The sequence below is a fragment of the Haplochromis burtoni genome, unplaced genomic scaffold, assembly GCF_018398535.1.
Source record: "Haplochromis burtoni strain Fernald_Lab_line unplaced genomic scaffold, NCSU_Asbu1 Contig_11, whole genome shotgun sequence".
In the NCBI taxonomy this organism is placed as follows: Eukaryota; Metazoa; Chordata; class Actinopteri; order Cichliformes; family Cichlidae; genus Haplochromis; species Haplochromis burtoni.
The window spans coordinates 2,877,805-2,891,953 of NW_024582372.1; the positions used below are offsets into that span (position 1 = coordinate 2,877,805).

The 14,149-nt window shown below is 38.5% G+C and overlaps 1 protein-coding gene across 3 annotated transcripts in view; it reads left to right on the forward strand.

Moving 5' to 3' along the window:
* tspan15 (tetraspanin 15) overlaps positions 1-13,807 on the forward strand; it is a 39,076-nt gene extending 25,269 nt beyond the window's left edge. For 2 of the 3 annotated variants that reach the window (XM_042213938.1, XM_005915105.3), the window contains 4 exons: positions 4,922-5,038; positions 7,614-7,664; positions 9,133-9,246; positions 13,101-13,807. In XM_042213938.1, the coding sequence (XP_042069872.1) occupies positions 4,922-5,038; positions 7,614-7,664; positions 9,133-9,246; positions 13,101-13,241 (423 nt within the window). In that variant the 3' untranslated portion in view covers positions 13,242-13,807. Of the gene's footprint in view, positions 1-4,921; positions 5,039-7,613; positions 7,665-7,759; positions 8,140-9,132; positions 9,247-13,100 lie in introns of those variants that run through there. The other variant, XM_042213940.1, reaches the window with a different exon arrangement.
* The last annotated feature ends 342 nt before the right edge of the window (positions 13,808-14,149 follow it).

Here is a 14,149-nt window from a genome sequence, read left to right on the forward strand (position 1 = left end):
ATTTAGTTCTAAGGCACAATGTTTACTTTGAAGAATGAGTTGCAAGCCAGAAACACTTCAAATTTTTCACAACTGTTCAGTGTTTCATTAGCAAGTGTTTGCATACAAGTTGCCATCTTCCATGCAAACTATGGGCAACTGCAGCAATCTGTTAGTGAACAAAAGAATTATATGCAAGTTTTTGGTGCAGCAACCTCTTTCAGTGACAGCTGCAAACCATTCGTCAACTTTGTTGGGCAAAATATTTTTGTAGAAAAAGAGGCTGCCAGGAGATGGCCAACCTCTAGATCCTTGTGAATGTCATTCTACTGAATTAAATCAGACTCTACAGAACTCAGCTGCCAGACTTTCAGCTAGAACGAGGAGACAAGATCACATTTCTCTTACCTTTTTACACAATGTTTAGCATTGAATTTAAGATTTTACTGATTTCTGTTAAAGTCTTTCATAGCTTTGCTCCAAGCTACATTTCTGACCTCTTAGTAATTACCATATGCACCAGAGGTCTTTTGCCTGTTCCAGGGGCCCAACTGAAAACTCAAAGGGACAAATCTGAAACAACCTGTCTGGCAAAATCAAGTCAAGTCAAGTTGGCTTTATTGTCACTTCAACCATATACAGTTTAACAGTACACAGTGAGGCGAAACAACGTTCCTCCAGGAACCAAGGTGCTACATGCAACATAAATTTACAACATAATTTAACAGAAAACCCCTAAACTAGCTAACTAAGAGGCCTAGTTAGCTGGCTAGCAGAGACAAGACAGACTGACCTAACATAAATTAACAAAAAACTATCTATCTAAGGATGACTTTTTTTTGTTATCAGACAGCAGACAACAAAGTGCACGTGCAAATGTGCAAACAAGAGCAGCAAGTGACAGTGTGACAAAAAAAACCAAAAAAAACCCCACAACGTAACATAATAAGAAGGTTTTGTGATGATGAGTTGAGGTAGTGGAGGAACAGTAAACATTCCTTAGTGTAGCAGCAAAAATTAGGAAGTGCAGAAGTTAGTGCAAAAAGTCCAGTAATAATATTGTGCAAAAGAGCATTTACAGGTTGGTGTGTACGATGGTTTGGTGGTGTAGGTCAGTGTGTTTGCGCTTGTGTTGATTAGTCAGTCCAGTCTCAATGTTTTGAGGTAGTTGAGTTAAGCTGAGTGATAATGTTAGTGTGTGTGTGTATGTTTGTGTGTGTGTATGTGAGTCAGTCACTTCCTTGAAATCATCTTTTAAAAAATACTTTGATGAGAAAGCTTTTCCCTCCCCTTAAATTTACTTTAAAGTGTCTTTTTTTCCCCTCTATTTGTTACTTCTGTTTTATTCTGTTGCTCCTGTGAAGCACGTTGTAATGTGGAGCTTGAACAATGTTATATAAATAAAGTCATAATTATGGTTATTATTAATACAGTAACAATAGTAAGTGATCCTGAAAAGTTTAGCAAACTTTTTGAAAAAAAACACCTCAGTCTTTAACCTGTAATCACGCGCTCATTATGTTGCTGTAATTGCAACCCACGCTTTGAGCGGTTGGCTCAGAGGGGGACTTAACCATACGATTAGTCACAGTCTGCATGCAAGCAGCTCGTCATCAGTCAGCTGGACAGTCACAAAATTAGTCGCTTATTCTGCAAATATTTAATTCCAGGAAACTTTTGGAAATTTAGTCACAATAAAAATAATAATAAAATAAACTCGAGCTACCAGCTTATTGTTGTATACCTCTGCAAACCAGCTCAGCTAAATATTTTGTGAGGGTGACTTTTTGACCAATTAATGTTTATACAAATTCCTGACATGTCACATTCATGAGGATGTAAACACACAGAATTCCTTCAGCCACACACTGCGGGTGAAAAGAGAGAGAAGTGAAGGGAACTGATTTAACAATTACTCCATGAAGGCTCTGTAATTGTCGAGGTTGCCAGTTTAATTGCTACGGACAGATGGACAACCCTAGAACATAATGGCTTCGGTCATGACTGTCACCAGTGAGGGTCATAAAAATAAATGTGTCACATCACTTTTAAATAAATTTGTATTTCAATTTCAACTTTAGTAAACAAACTGTTGTGTAATCCATCCATCACTCTCACACGTCACATCAGAATCTCAGGAGATGGACGTGTTTTGAAAAGATGCTTCATTTTTATCTCATGAGGCTGCGTGATGAATTGAACAGTCTGCTCATAGACGGGATTAGATTGGGCGATACTGCACTGTTGCACCTACCACACTGAGAACTCTGTGTTCTTATATTAAGTTTTTGTTTGTTGTTGTGGCTTTTTTTTTTTTTTTTTTTTTTTTTTTTTTTTTTTTTCTGTTTTTTTTTTTTTTTTGGTTTTTTTTTTTTGTGTGACCTTTCTTTGGGTCTTGACCCAGTGCTGGAAAAGCAGCTGTGCAGAATCACACCAACAGAGGAGGGAGTATTGCTTTGGCAGACTGGCATCATATCAGCATACTGATGACACTGCCTGACAAAGAGCGCTCTCATATCTATTCATTTATTCATCGTCCATCTTTATCTCTTGTCTCATTCTCTCTTTCTGCCTCATGTTCTCCCTCCAAATATAATATTAGATTCAATAAGTGACTACCAAGCAGAGGTACCAGTATTGGGCTCTGCTTCGCTCATTCTTTACTCTCTGAGGCAGCTGTGCAGTTGCTATCTACCCCAAGTGAAAGCGCAAATCAAACAAAAATAACTGAGATGTCAAACGGCAGCTGTAATTTACTCCGAGTGCCATCAATTGAGACATTTTTCCCATTTTTATATTCAGATATTGAAAATCCTTTGGTACCAGATGTCATTTATATTGGGTCTAATTTTGTTTTTCTTTCTTATGCTAGTCAAATACAGGCGTAACTCCATTAACAGCTGTATCCCATTAATGCTAATTGTTAACTGAGGCGATACTGCTATGACAAGTTCATTTGCATTTCTTGTATAATGAGAAGTGCCAATTTAAGGCTTATACCCTATTTTAACAGTGAGTTTGTTCTTCAGCACTACCTTAAAAACTGTCACTGTTATTGTCACTTTGGATGAAAATGGGAAATACAGTTCAGCACACCAAAGCATCGGTGTGGCAACTTTTCCACCCTGTACGATGAAAACTGAGCAAAGAAAGTGCACATTTGTGCCTTCAGCAAATGTAAGAAGAGCTAAATGAAACAAATAAACTGATTGCCTAAGTAATAAACACAGAAAGCTTAGGAAATGCCCCCTGAACCACCTTTTCTTATGTTGTAGATGCATAAACACTACAAATTCTCATTTTGGCTTGTTGGTTGGTGGTTGCTGGGAAACATGACATCATAATAAATTGTGCGCAATTCAGGTTTACATGGATGTAAATTAATGTTATTTTTATGAAATAAAACAATATTAGGCTTTTCATAGGTCTTGGAGCTAGATAAATGCTACAAATGGGTCATTTTAGTCCATTTCTAGTTGGTTGCTAGGCAATGTTAAGCCATCATAAAATGTCACACATTATTTAAGTATATCTGGATATAATTTAGATGTTATGTGCATAAACAGTATGAATGGGTCATTTAAGCTTGCTGGTAGGTGGTTGCTAGGCAATGTAATGATGTGAAAACCTTCAGGGTCCCAAGATGTACCTGTGTGCCAACTCTGGTTGCACAACTGCTGATCATTTAGGAAGAGTTTGGAAACAAATGAACAGAGCTTTTGTGTATTATACTGGATTTTGTGTTGTTTGTATATTGAAGAAGACTTAAAACTTTATTAAATACGTTGTTGTCTTACCAACGCTAATGTGTTTTCCCAAGTTTGTTTGCTGTTGATTTGTTTAGGTTTCTTTAGTCTCTTGAGAGTTTGCAAAAGAAGAGGGCAGTAAAAATGACTGGTGCAGCCTCTGCAGCCACTTGTTGATCCCACAACACGTGGCTGCAGGTGATGACACATAATGATTCACTGTTCTTGTGAAGATGATAATTTCCAAATTTGATGCAGGTCAGTGAAGCAGCAAATTCTCTTTGAGTATTCCAAATTAGTCCTTTTATCTCCTCCTGGTGAAGTATTTTGTATTTTCAGGTTTTCTTTCGAAATGGGAATATTTTCCTCAGATCTGAATATTAACATAAATTCTGATACATGGCCTGTGATGTACGAGCCACCTGTCCGGGTGGTATCCTGCCTCTCACTGAATGACATCTGAAATGGGCCCAAAACCCCCGTGACTCCGAATTGGATTAGTTATTAAGGAAATGGATGGATAGACAGATGGATGGACTTGTGCCGGAGTCGGCTCTGAGTATTTTGTACACAAACAGGCCAGCACTTTACAAGACAGGGACAAAGATGCATCCCCGAGGAAGAGCTTACATTTCTAGTGGGAAGGAAAAATGCATCTGCTCTTAAAAGTAATGAAGGAAGTAGATATAAGCAGGTTTTTGGATATGTGCAAATATCACAACACCTACCGACCTTTTCAAGAATGTGGTAGAAGGAATGAAAGGGGGAAGCTGTGTTTGCACAGTCAAATAAATTTGCCACCAGTGGAAAATTGTATTTGGATAGTAAACACAGCTGCATCTGAATGTGAATATTGATGGTATAGTTTACCTCATTTGTCTTGTAAACAGCTCAGTAAAATATTTTGTACAGGGAAACGTCACTTCTTCAGGGGAAAGCCCTTCGATCTGCTCCTTTGAAATTCTGGCTGAAAGGAAAAGTGTGAGAGAGAATCAAATACTAACCGGATGCCAAATGTTGTTAATTGTGATTAATTTCATCCTAAAATGCTACTTTTGGCATCATACCAGCACAACAGAATGAATCATGTTCACATAGTTAGTTACTTATTGACTCTCTCTGTCTCTCCTGTGTTTTAAAACCACTTTCCTTTTCCTTCTTACCTTTAATATTGTCATCTTTCTCCTCTTTGTCAGTTTAAGTGTTGTGGAGGTGAAGAATTTAAAGACTGGAAAGTCAACATGTACCACAACTGTAGTGCGCCTGGTCCGTTAGCCTGCGGTGTCCCATATACCTGCTGTGTTACTACTAAGGTAGGTGTCATTATTGATGGTCTTACCACTACATCAGCTGGTACAATATATGCTTTTCTTGTTGCAATAATACCTCTTGTATTACCAGTTTCTATGCATGATGCTAACTGCTTCTGCCTCTTCTGATAATACTGCTATAACACAATTTATGTTCAGCTACTACATTTAAAACATTTTTATTATAATTACAAGTATATAACATTTAAATTATGTTTTGTTTTTTTTAGAAACTACTTGTGGGTAGACGTTTACATCCATCATGGGCATGAATGTCATGGAAATTTAGGGCATTTAATGGTTTCTTTGAACAGCTTTTGTTTTTAATGACCGTTTGGGGGGGGGACAAGAATTGGGTGCACAAGTTTGAATTTGAACTTATATTGCACTGACTACAACCAGTAGTTTTTCTTTTATCAGCATTAAAAAGATTTGTTTGACAGCACTCATCAGATTGACCAATATTCAGAACAAGGGAAATCCAAGGAATTCAGCAAAAATCTAAAGTGGAGACTAGTAGATTTGGACAAGTTGGAAAAGTCGCTTGGAGCCATTTCTAAACAACTGCAGATCATCAGTTCAGACGGGTCTATGTAAGCACAATTTATCTGGAAGAATGCCAAAACTGTCATCATCACATAAGAAGAAATTGGTTGTAGGATGTTCAGAATAAACCGAGGCTCAAATCTGCTGTGAACTGGAAGCCATATGCCTTTTGGAGAAAGGTTTTATGGTCAAAGACTGAGCTTTTTGACTATAGTGACAGCTTGAGGTTTTCAAACTTTCAACTGTCAAGCACGATGGTGTCATGCTCTGGGGCTGCTTTGCTGCCTGTGGTACATTACATCACACAGAGTAGATGGAATAATGATCGATGAGTACCTTCAAATTCTTCAGCTTCATCTCAAATCAACAGCTAGACACTTAAAACCAAGACACAGATGGGTGTTCCAGCAGGACAATAACCCCAAACACTCATCAAGACTGATTTGTGGTTTGAAATGTTGACCAGTTTAATATATGTGTGGATTTGAGAAAATCCTAAAATACATTCAAACTTGTAAACCAAATGTTAAAAGACCAAAATGACACTGGCGTTTATCATCTTAAACTGTATCTCATGCTGACCTATTTTTAATGGGGTCCAGTTATAAAACATATGAAGCTAGAATACATTAAGTCCCCTGTAAAAGAGGATTGCACATATTTAACACACCTGTCTCTTCACTGGAGTTGATGAACACTTCATGCTAAGAGGTTTTTAAAAACAATTGTGTAGATGTTTTGTGGCTGCAGTGGGAATGAACAAAGTCTGATTAGTTAAAGCTAAAGATTCCAGGTTTGCTGGTGGGTGATATTCAAGTGAAAATACGTGAATAAATGGCTTAATGGCTAAAGTGTGGCGTGAATTTATCTTGATACATCCTCATCTGTCTCATGAGAGGGTTTTTGATCTGCAGTTGTGCTGAGGAGAACTCCCAAAATCCCACGCAGCTTCACTTCTGAGAGACAAATTACACACTGTGAGATGCTGGCATTTTATTTGCTCAGGAAGGCACCTTCTCACTGAGGGCATGCAGTCTCACAATCACAGTGAGAGCTGAAGATCAGAGTTAGATACCAACTAATCTGTAATTTTATCATGTTTATTCCTGAATTTGTTTTTTTTAGTTTTGGATTTGTGTGTGTGTGTGTGTGTCATTAAAGCTCTCAGACACACAGGCCTAAAGATCTGTCGGCGACACCTTCCTCAACCTTCAGCCCCAAGCAACTGCTAAACAACTGAAATTCTGATTTTCATCTGCAAAGTGGTTGGCATTAAGGAATGCACATTTTTCTCTAGTGCTCGGTGGCTGCCAGTGTCTGTGGGTCTGGGTCTTAAAGTAATAGCTCTTGCATGCAGAGTGACATTTAAAATGTACCTCTTCACCCTATATTGTGATTAAGCCTTAGCCATGGCATGTGCAGGCAATTTTCTCCACCTCTAAGTAGCAAAGGCTCCCTGTAATCTGTACACCTACACTGTCCAGTAATTATAAGGACAAAGAGAACAAAGAGAAAGTCTCGAGCTAAACACACAACAGTTTGACGAACTGTCTGAACTAATGAAACTGATCTCATCCGACATTCTCTAAAATTTCATTTCATTTAAAGGTTTCTGTGTTGGGTCAAACACAGAAACCTTTCGTTCGTTAGTTTGTTCTTTCTTTCTTTGACTAGCAGCATTTTTATGTGGAATAAAAATGGTCTTGACAAACTGTTTGGCAGAGAGAAAATAGCAAAACGATCCCTACCTGCCAGAGATGACTCACATAAGTGGCAACGGATGCTGTAGAGCAGAGCATATATGCCCTTAATGCAGACTTATCTTTGCGAACAAACATGGATATAATAATTTAGAGGTTTATTTTTTACTTCCACTTAATTTTAGTTTTAATACAACAAGATGCAGGCTGCAGATGACTCTGTTCTGAAGATAAAACCGTTAGATTAGATAAAAGCTTTTATTCTCCTGGCTGTCCCCACACTGTACAGCTTTCTGTTAATTTTTATTTGAAACATTTTACTTCTCTTTCAGAATAATGAAGTGCCCAACACTATGTGTGGGTACAAGGCTCTAGATGACCAGGTAAGACCTCAAAGTCATAAAACAAAGATGAGCTCTTCCCACTTTATTATGTGCTGAAATATCCATTGTGACTGTTGTATGCTTTATATCCACAGAAGGTTCATTTAAACTGGGAATTGCAGACAGAAAACTGGCAGTTGCTGTTCTTTTTATCTCATTGACAGCTGAATGTTTCTTAGCAATAACTCTGGATGTGCTGTGTCGCTCTCACACAACTGAGGACAAGTGTCAGATAATTAAGTAATGGACTTAATTATAAGCAAGGACCAGAAAGTTAAACAGTTGGAAGAAAGGAAAGGGAGCTGCCTTTGACGTTTTGTAGTTTTGAAATTGGACTAACCACCAGTGTTCTGTGTTGGGTCTGTGTTTCCACAAGCCCCGCTAATTCTAGAGACTTATTCATCATGAAGAAAACAAGACAGTCGATCGATATTATTTGCGCAAGGGAGGCCTCGTCTGTGTCCACCACGAAAATGACCCCCAGATCTGACCTCCTCCTGCTAGCCTTTTATTGAGAGACAGTTCACACAAAACACGTCAGAACAAAGCCACGCCCCCTTGGTTCTAAGACAAAGCATTTTATGTATATGTGTGAACTTCTGTAAGAGTTGTTGTTGGTTGTGTTGTTGGTGTGATGTGGTTGCTGATGTTGTGTGTGTGTGTGTGTGTGTGTGTGTGTGTGTGTGAGTGTGTGTGTGTGTCAGATCCTGCTGACCTAAAGGGTCGTAAACGCAGGGAACGCTTACATCAAAAGAAGCAGATCTTCCACGATAGGATGTATCTGCCAATAAAACATTACAGCGCCCCACCAGAACCTCGAGAATCTGGGGGGAAGGACAGTGGAATTTCTTTCATCAATCCATCCATCCATCCATCCATCTTCATCCGCTTTATCCGAGGCCGGGTCGCGGGGGCAGCAGCCTAAGCAAAGAGGCCCAGACCTCCCTCTCCCCAGCCACCTCCTCCAGCTTATCCGGGGGAATACCAAGGCGTTCCCAGGCCAGCCGAGAGATATAATCTCTCCAGCATGTCCTGGGTCTGCCCCGGGGCCTCCTCCCGGTGGGACATGCCTGGAACACCTCACCCAGGAGGCGCCCAGGGGGCATCCTTGTCAGATGCCCGAACCACCTCAGCTGGCTCCTTTCGATGTGGAGCAGCAGCTGCTCTACTCTGAGCCCCTCCCGGATGGCCGAACTTCTCACCCTATCTCTAAGGGAGAGGCCAGCCACCCTTCGGAGGAAGCTCATTTCTGCCGCTTGTATCCGCGATCTCGTTCTTTCGGTCACTACCCACAGCTCGTGGCCATAGGTGAGGGTAGGGACGTAGATCGACCGGTAAATTGAGAGCTTCGCTTTTACACTCAGCTCCCTCTTCACTTTCTTTCATCAGAGTTAAAACACTGTACAAATGGTAAACATAAAAATGACAAACATTTAACAATTTAACTCTAACATTCTGTGTCCCACAGCATCAACCACTGCCTGACATCTATACCAGAGGCTGCACCGGTGCATTCATTTACTGGCTGCTGGACAATTATAAGATTATGATCATACTTCTGTTTTTGATCCTAGTGCCTCAGGTATACACACACACACACACACACACACACACACACACACACACACACACATTTGTACAGTGTGTACAGTGAGATAGTGATACAGATGCTTTACCTTTCTACTCATTTTTTACAGGTTAGCTTTTCCCATTATCTGTGGCCTTTTCTTCTCCTAATATGTTTGTATAGGAGTGTTCATGCAGAAATGAATGAAAGACCATGTGCTTGACTCTGTTTGCATGTGCAAATATTTACACTCATTTTTAATGTGTTTTTATCCCAACTATGACTCACTTTGTAACTGTGTGTTTTAAAAAGTTCGAAACAAATACAGTTATTATTGCGGTGACGGGAAAGCTGTCGATGGTGGGTGCAAACAACAGCAATTAACTTCTTCAAAAGGGTGTCTGAATAAAAGTGCGGTGCTCTGGAGGGGAGGGGCACAGAGTAGAGGCATACATCTTTCAATTGTTGCCCATGGGACAGAAAATGGATTTAAAAAGATGCGCTGAAAAAACCTTTTAGAAGCACAATTTAACACAAAACATTAGCTGCAAAAAACAGGCTGGTTTAGTATGATTTACCTGAGACAAGGATGACTAAGTTATATTTTAATGTGTAGCGCTATATATGAGGAGTTATTTATGTCACTTTGTAGCTAAATGAGTTTTATTTTCATTATTGGTATTTATTCCCACCATGGATGTTTATGGAACAATTACCATTTAATTTTACTTTACCTTTTTAACAATTAAATGTTTAAACTCAATACAAAAGTATAGACAGATGTACAGATGGGCAAATAGATAAATAATGTAATAAAAGTCTCAACAGAAAGCCTGTTTAAACAAAACAAATGTAGACTAAAAAGACTGTCTCATTGGCCTTTATTCATGTACGAGGAACAACTAAAAAATTCTGAGCTTGTAAATGGAGATAGTCAGCAGCAGTGTCTTTTGTAACAAGATGACATAAATAATCTGGAGCATGGCCACTTAGCACTCTGTGTGTAAATACAAGAATTTTAAACAAATGCTAAAATATCTTGGGAGCTAATTTATTGAGTATAAGGTGGGAGTGTTGTGAGCTTGATTTCTAGAACGTGTTGTTAAATATCAACACGTTAATAGTCTGGACGCAGTATTTTGTACAGCTTGGAGAGATTATCTGTCAAAACCGGTAAACAGGGCATTACAATAATCTAAGCACAAATGCGGGAATTGTTGTTCTTTTGTGGGGGTTTTTTTTTTGTTTGTTTTTGTTTTGTTTTTTGGTTCAGCTGCGCAGACCAGAGAAGAATCTAATATTGTACCGAGATTTCAAACACTGAACTTTACATTTGAAACAAAAGAAGCAAGAGCCGGACTGATTTTAAGATATAGTTCAGGTGCTATAATTATTGCTTCAGTAAAGTTGGCATTTAATACAAGGCAACTGCTAGAGAGCGAAACCCAGTTAAACAGTGGGTCCAGCTGGTGAAGCTTAAAAGACATATATGGTTGAATGTCATCACCATAGAAATGATAAGAAATGTCATTTAAAATACTAAATGATGCCAGCTGAAGCATGTAGAAAGAAAATAATACTGGACCCAGGACTGAACCTTGTGGAACCCCACAGGTTAGGGAGATAATGTTAGAGGTGGCCAAACAGAGGTCCTATGAGATTTCATGCAAGGTTGTACAGTTTTTCAGTTGACCTTTTTGTGATAGGTGTGGCTGCAGTGATGTGTCATTTGTACTTCAGATTTTGAGAAGGCAAACTTGTATTTGCTTCTGTATTTACCAAAACAGCTTGCAGAGACTTATAGAGTGTACCTTTTAGAGCTCAGTGGAATAAATCATCCAAAACCCAGATTAGCAAATGGAATAAAATGGAAATTGCTTCACCCCTTAGGCACATCTGACAGTGAAAATATTCTTTCTGAACTTAAAATGGACCAAAGATTTTCTTTTTTAAATCAGACTTTTATTCTTTTCCAGCATTAAAAGAACAAAATCTACAAATGCACACTATTCATTCACTCTACACACCTTATACTCCTTCATCCTTCCCTTTTCTTGAACCAGATTCATTTGGTAGTGTGGATGTAACAGCACAGATGCTGGTTTTCATTACTTTGCCATTTCTACCCTCATAAATCCCATTTTCAGAATCAGAATCAGAATCAGAATGGGGTTTATTGCCAGATGTTGAGGTTTACAACATTAGGAAATTGCTGCGGTGCTTCAGTGCAAACAATAAGAATTAAAGTGCTATGTAGAAAGAAAGATATGTGCATGAGATATACATGAGATATATACATGAGAATAAGAATTATGAGTGCTACGTAGAAAGATATATACATGAGTGCAGGTGGTGATCAGTGCCAAACATGAAATGAGATGATGCAGTGACACAGCGTAGGGTCATGTGTTAGTGGTGGGAACAGTTATACGGTTATTGTTATACGGTTATTGTTCATGTGTCCAACAGCAGAGGGGAAGAAACTGTTCTTACAATCATACATTTAATAATCCACACACTCTGGCAGCTATGAATATATGAATGTAGGCTGTGCTGGACTTTAATAAGCATGTTGAACTTCACTGAGCTGTGCAGAAGGTGTCAGTCGTCTGGTTCATTACACAGGTGCTTCTCTTTTGCTCTTTGTCACACATCCTGATTTCTCAGGTGATGCTCAACATTTAATCTGGTGTCCCACTCTGTCAGATATTTGAGGTTACTTACGAATGTTTAGTTCCAAGTGGAAAATTTCATCTAACTCAACAGAAATCTCTATATAGCAGGAAAAGTCATTTTCATCTCAGCTTCCAGTTTAGATTCCAATTGTGTGTATTTCTAGACGTGTGGTTAGTGTAGGTCTAATTAATAAAAAATAATAAAATAAATATTAAGCAAGTTTTATTCAAGACATATTAAAATGGAAAAAAAATACACAAAGTGTATTTTTGGGCTGTGAACAATCCAAAAATGTGTATGTGATTAAAAGTACTTTTGTTCCTCTCATTTCTATGATTCACTGAGATTATTCTGACAAATTTCACAATCATGAAAAAGCAAATGGAACGAATACCAGCTCTAAATATAAATAAATAGATTAAAGTATTGCTGATATGTGTGCTTTTGTTATCTGAGATGTGAGCTTAATTTCTGGGATGCGTTTGCAGAGTAAGTAGAAAAGATTTTTTTGGTGAAGGCTGTGCAGATACTTGTCAGCTATTCCTCAAAACTGCATTAGGCACAAACTTAAACAAGTCAAAAAGAAAATTCAGAAATGAAAATTAGAAAGCCCTTCCTCTTCTTCTTGCGTAATCTTTTTCTAAGTCATTACCATAAGACAAGCACAGATATTATACATAAAAGCCTTTTAGAGGGTTTATCGCTTACATGGACTTTCTTGGAATTCACAGACCTGTATTTAATAATTAGCTGATTTCTTTCAGGCCTGAAAAACAAAAAACAAAGCTGGGAGGAGGTACAGGTGTCTAGTTTGCTAGTTCTCGTTTGGGAAACAGAAGCAGAGAGATTTCGCACTCAATTTCGTTGTGTGGACAGATGTGGCAGAAGTAGTCGCGTGCCCTTATTGCAGACTGTATCTCTGTATCTCTGCAAAGACAAACTCAGAAGCATACAAAGCAGCCTGATGTTGCTTCAGGTGATCTTTCAAAGGATGTCCAGTTTATCTAAACACACATTTCCTTTGTTCCTTCCACCTCACATCTCTGCTTTTAATCTCTTTCTCATATCTTACATTAGGGAGGCTTAGATACAAGGTAAAGACACAAATGAGACTAATGAGAAGCAGCCACAGTCACCTTTCTTCCACCATGCTTATTAAGATTCTCTCTCTCTCTCTCATTCCCTCTGTCTAGTTCTTCGGTGTGCTAGTCACCCGGATATATATCACTCGTATTGAAGACATAAGTGATCAGTATGCTGAACCCACCGAAGATGCACTACGTCAGAAAGGTCGCTTGGACAAATGGTTCAAATGTATGCCAGAATGGGACTGACAGAAAACTGCAAGTAGCGAAGAGATCTGATGTTCAATTGTGCTTTTTTTTTTCTTTTTCTTTTTTTCAGCGTCCACTGTTTTACTTACTTTTAACAACTTTGTTGAAATACAGTGTACTAATGGTGGAAAATACTCGTTTAGATATGAGCTTTTAACTGCAATGTGCCTAACATGGTCTCAGGGATAAAGACAAAATACAAAACAACCACTTTTGTTTCTTTCTTTTATGTGAAATGAGTCTTTTCCAGTGCAACACACAATCACAGTTTGTGGCGTTGCCTTAATTTTGATACTTTTCTGCCCCTGTTTCTTCTGTTGATTAAACCATTGCTTGACCTTTCTAAATAATCAATGCTGAATTGGTATTGAAGTGCTGGTATGCATAAAAATGGTCTAAAATGACTTTTTTTGTTTGTTGCTTAAAAACAGCTGGTCAGTTTGCCTTATTTGTATCTCCTGATGTGTCCAGGACAAGTGTTACCTATGATGCTCAGATGTATTACAGATATTTTATTAAAGCAAAAAAAACCTTTATTATGAAATACAATTTTGTCAGTGGGAACAGAAAAAAAATATGAATCTTAGTAAAGTGGCAATGCCATAATCTCAGGGTGCCTATAAGCAGCAACCTTGTCTTTTAGAAATTGCCACTGCATGCCAGTTTGAATACTGCTGTTAGTAGACTTGCATGTAGTATGTATCCTGCTCCTTATTTGTGTAGTGGCTGACAATCAGCACAGTACAACTGTCTTTAGTCAAACAATTATGCAGTGGAAATGACGATTTGTGATTGACATGTTAGTCATGATTGCATGTTTTCAAGCTGCCTTTTCACAGAATAGTGAAGTTATAAAAGCAGCACTTTAGATCTGCCGTGGCCAAAGCTGCGGACGTGGCACAAATTTT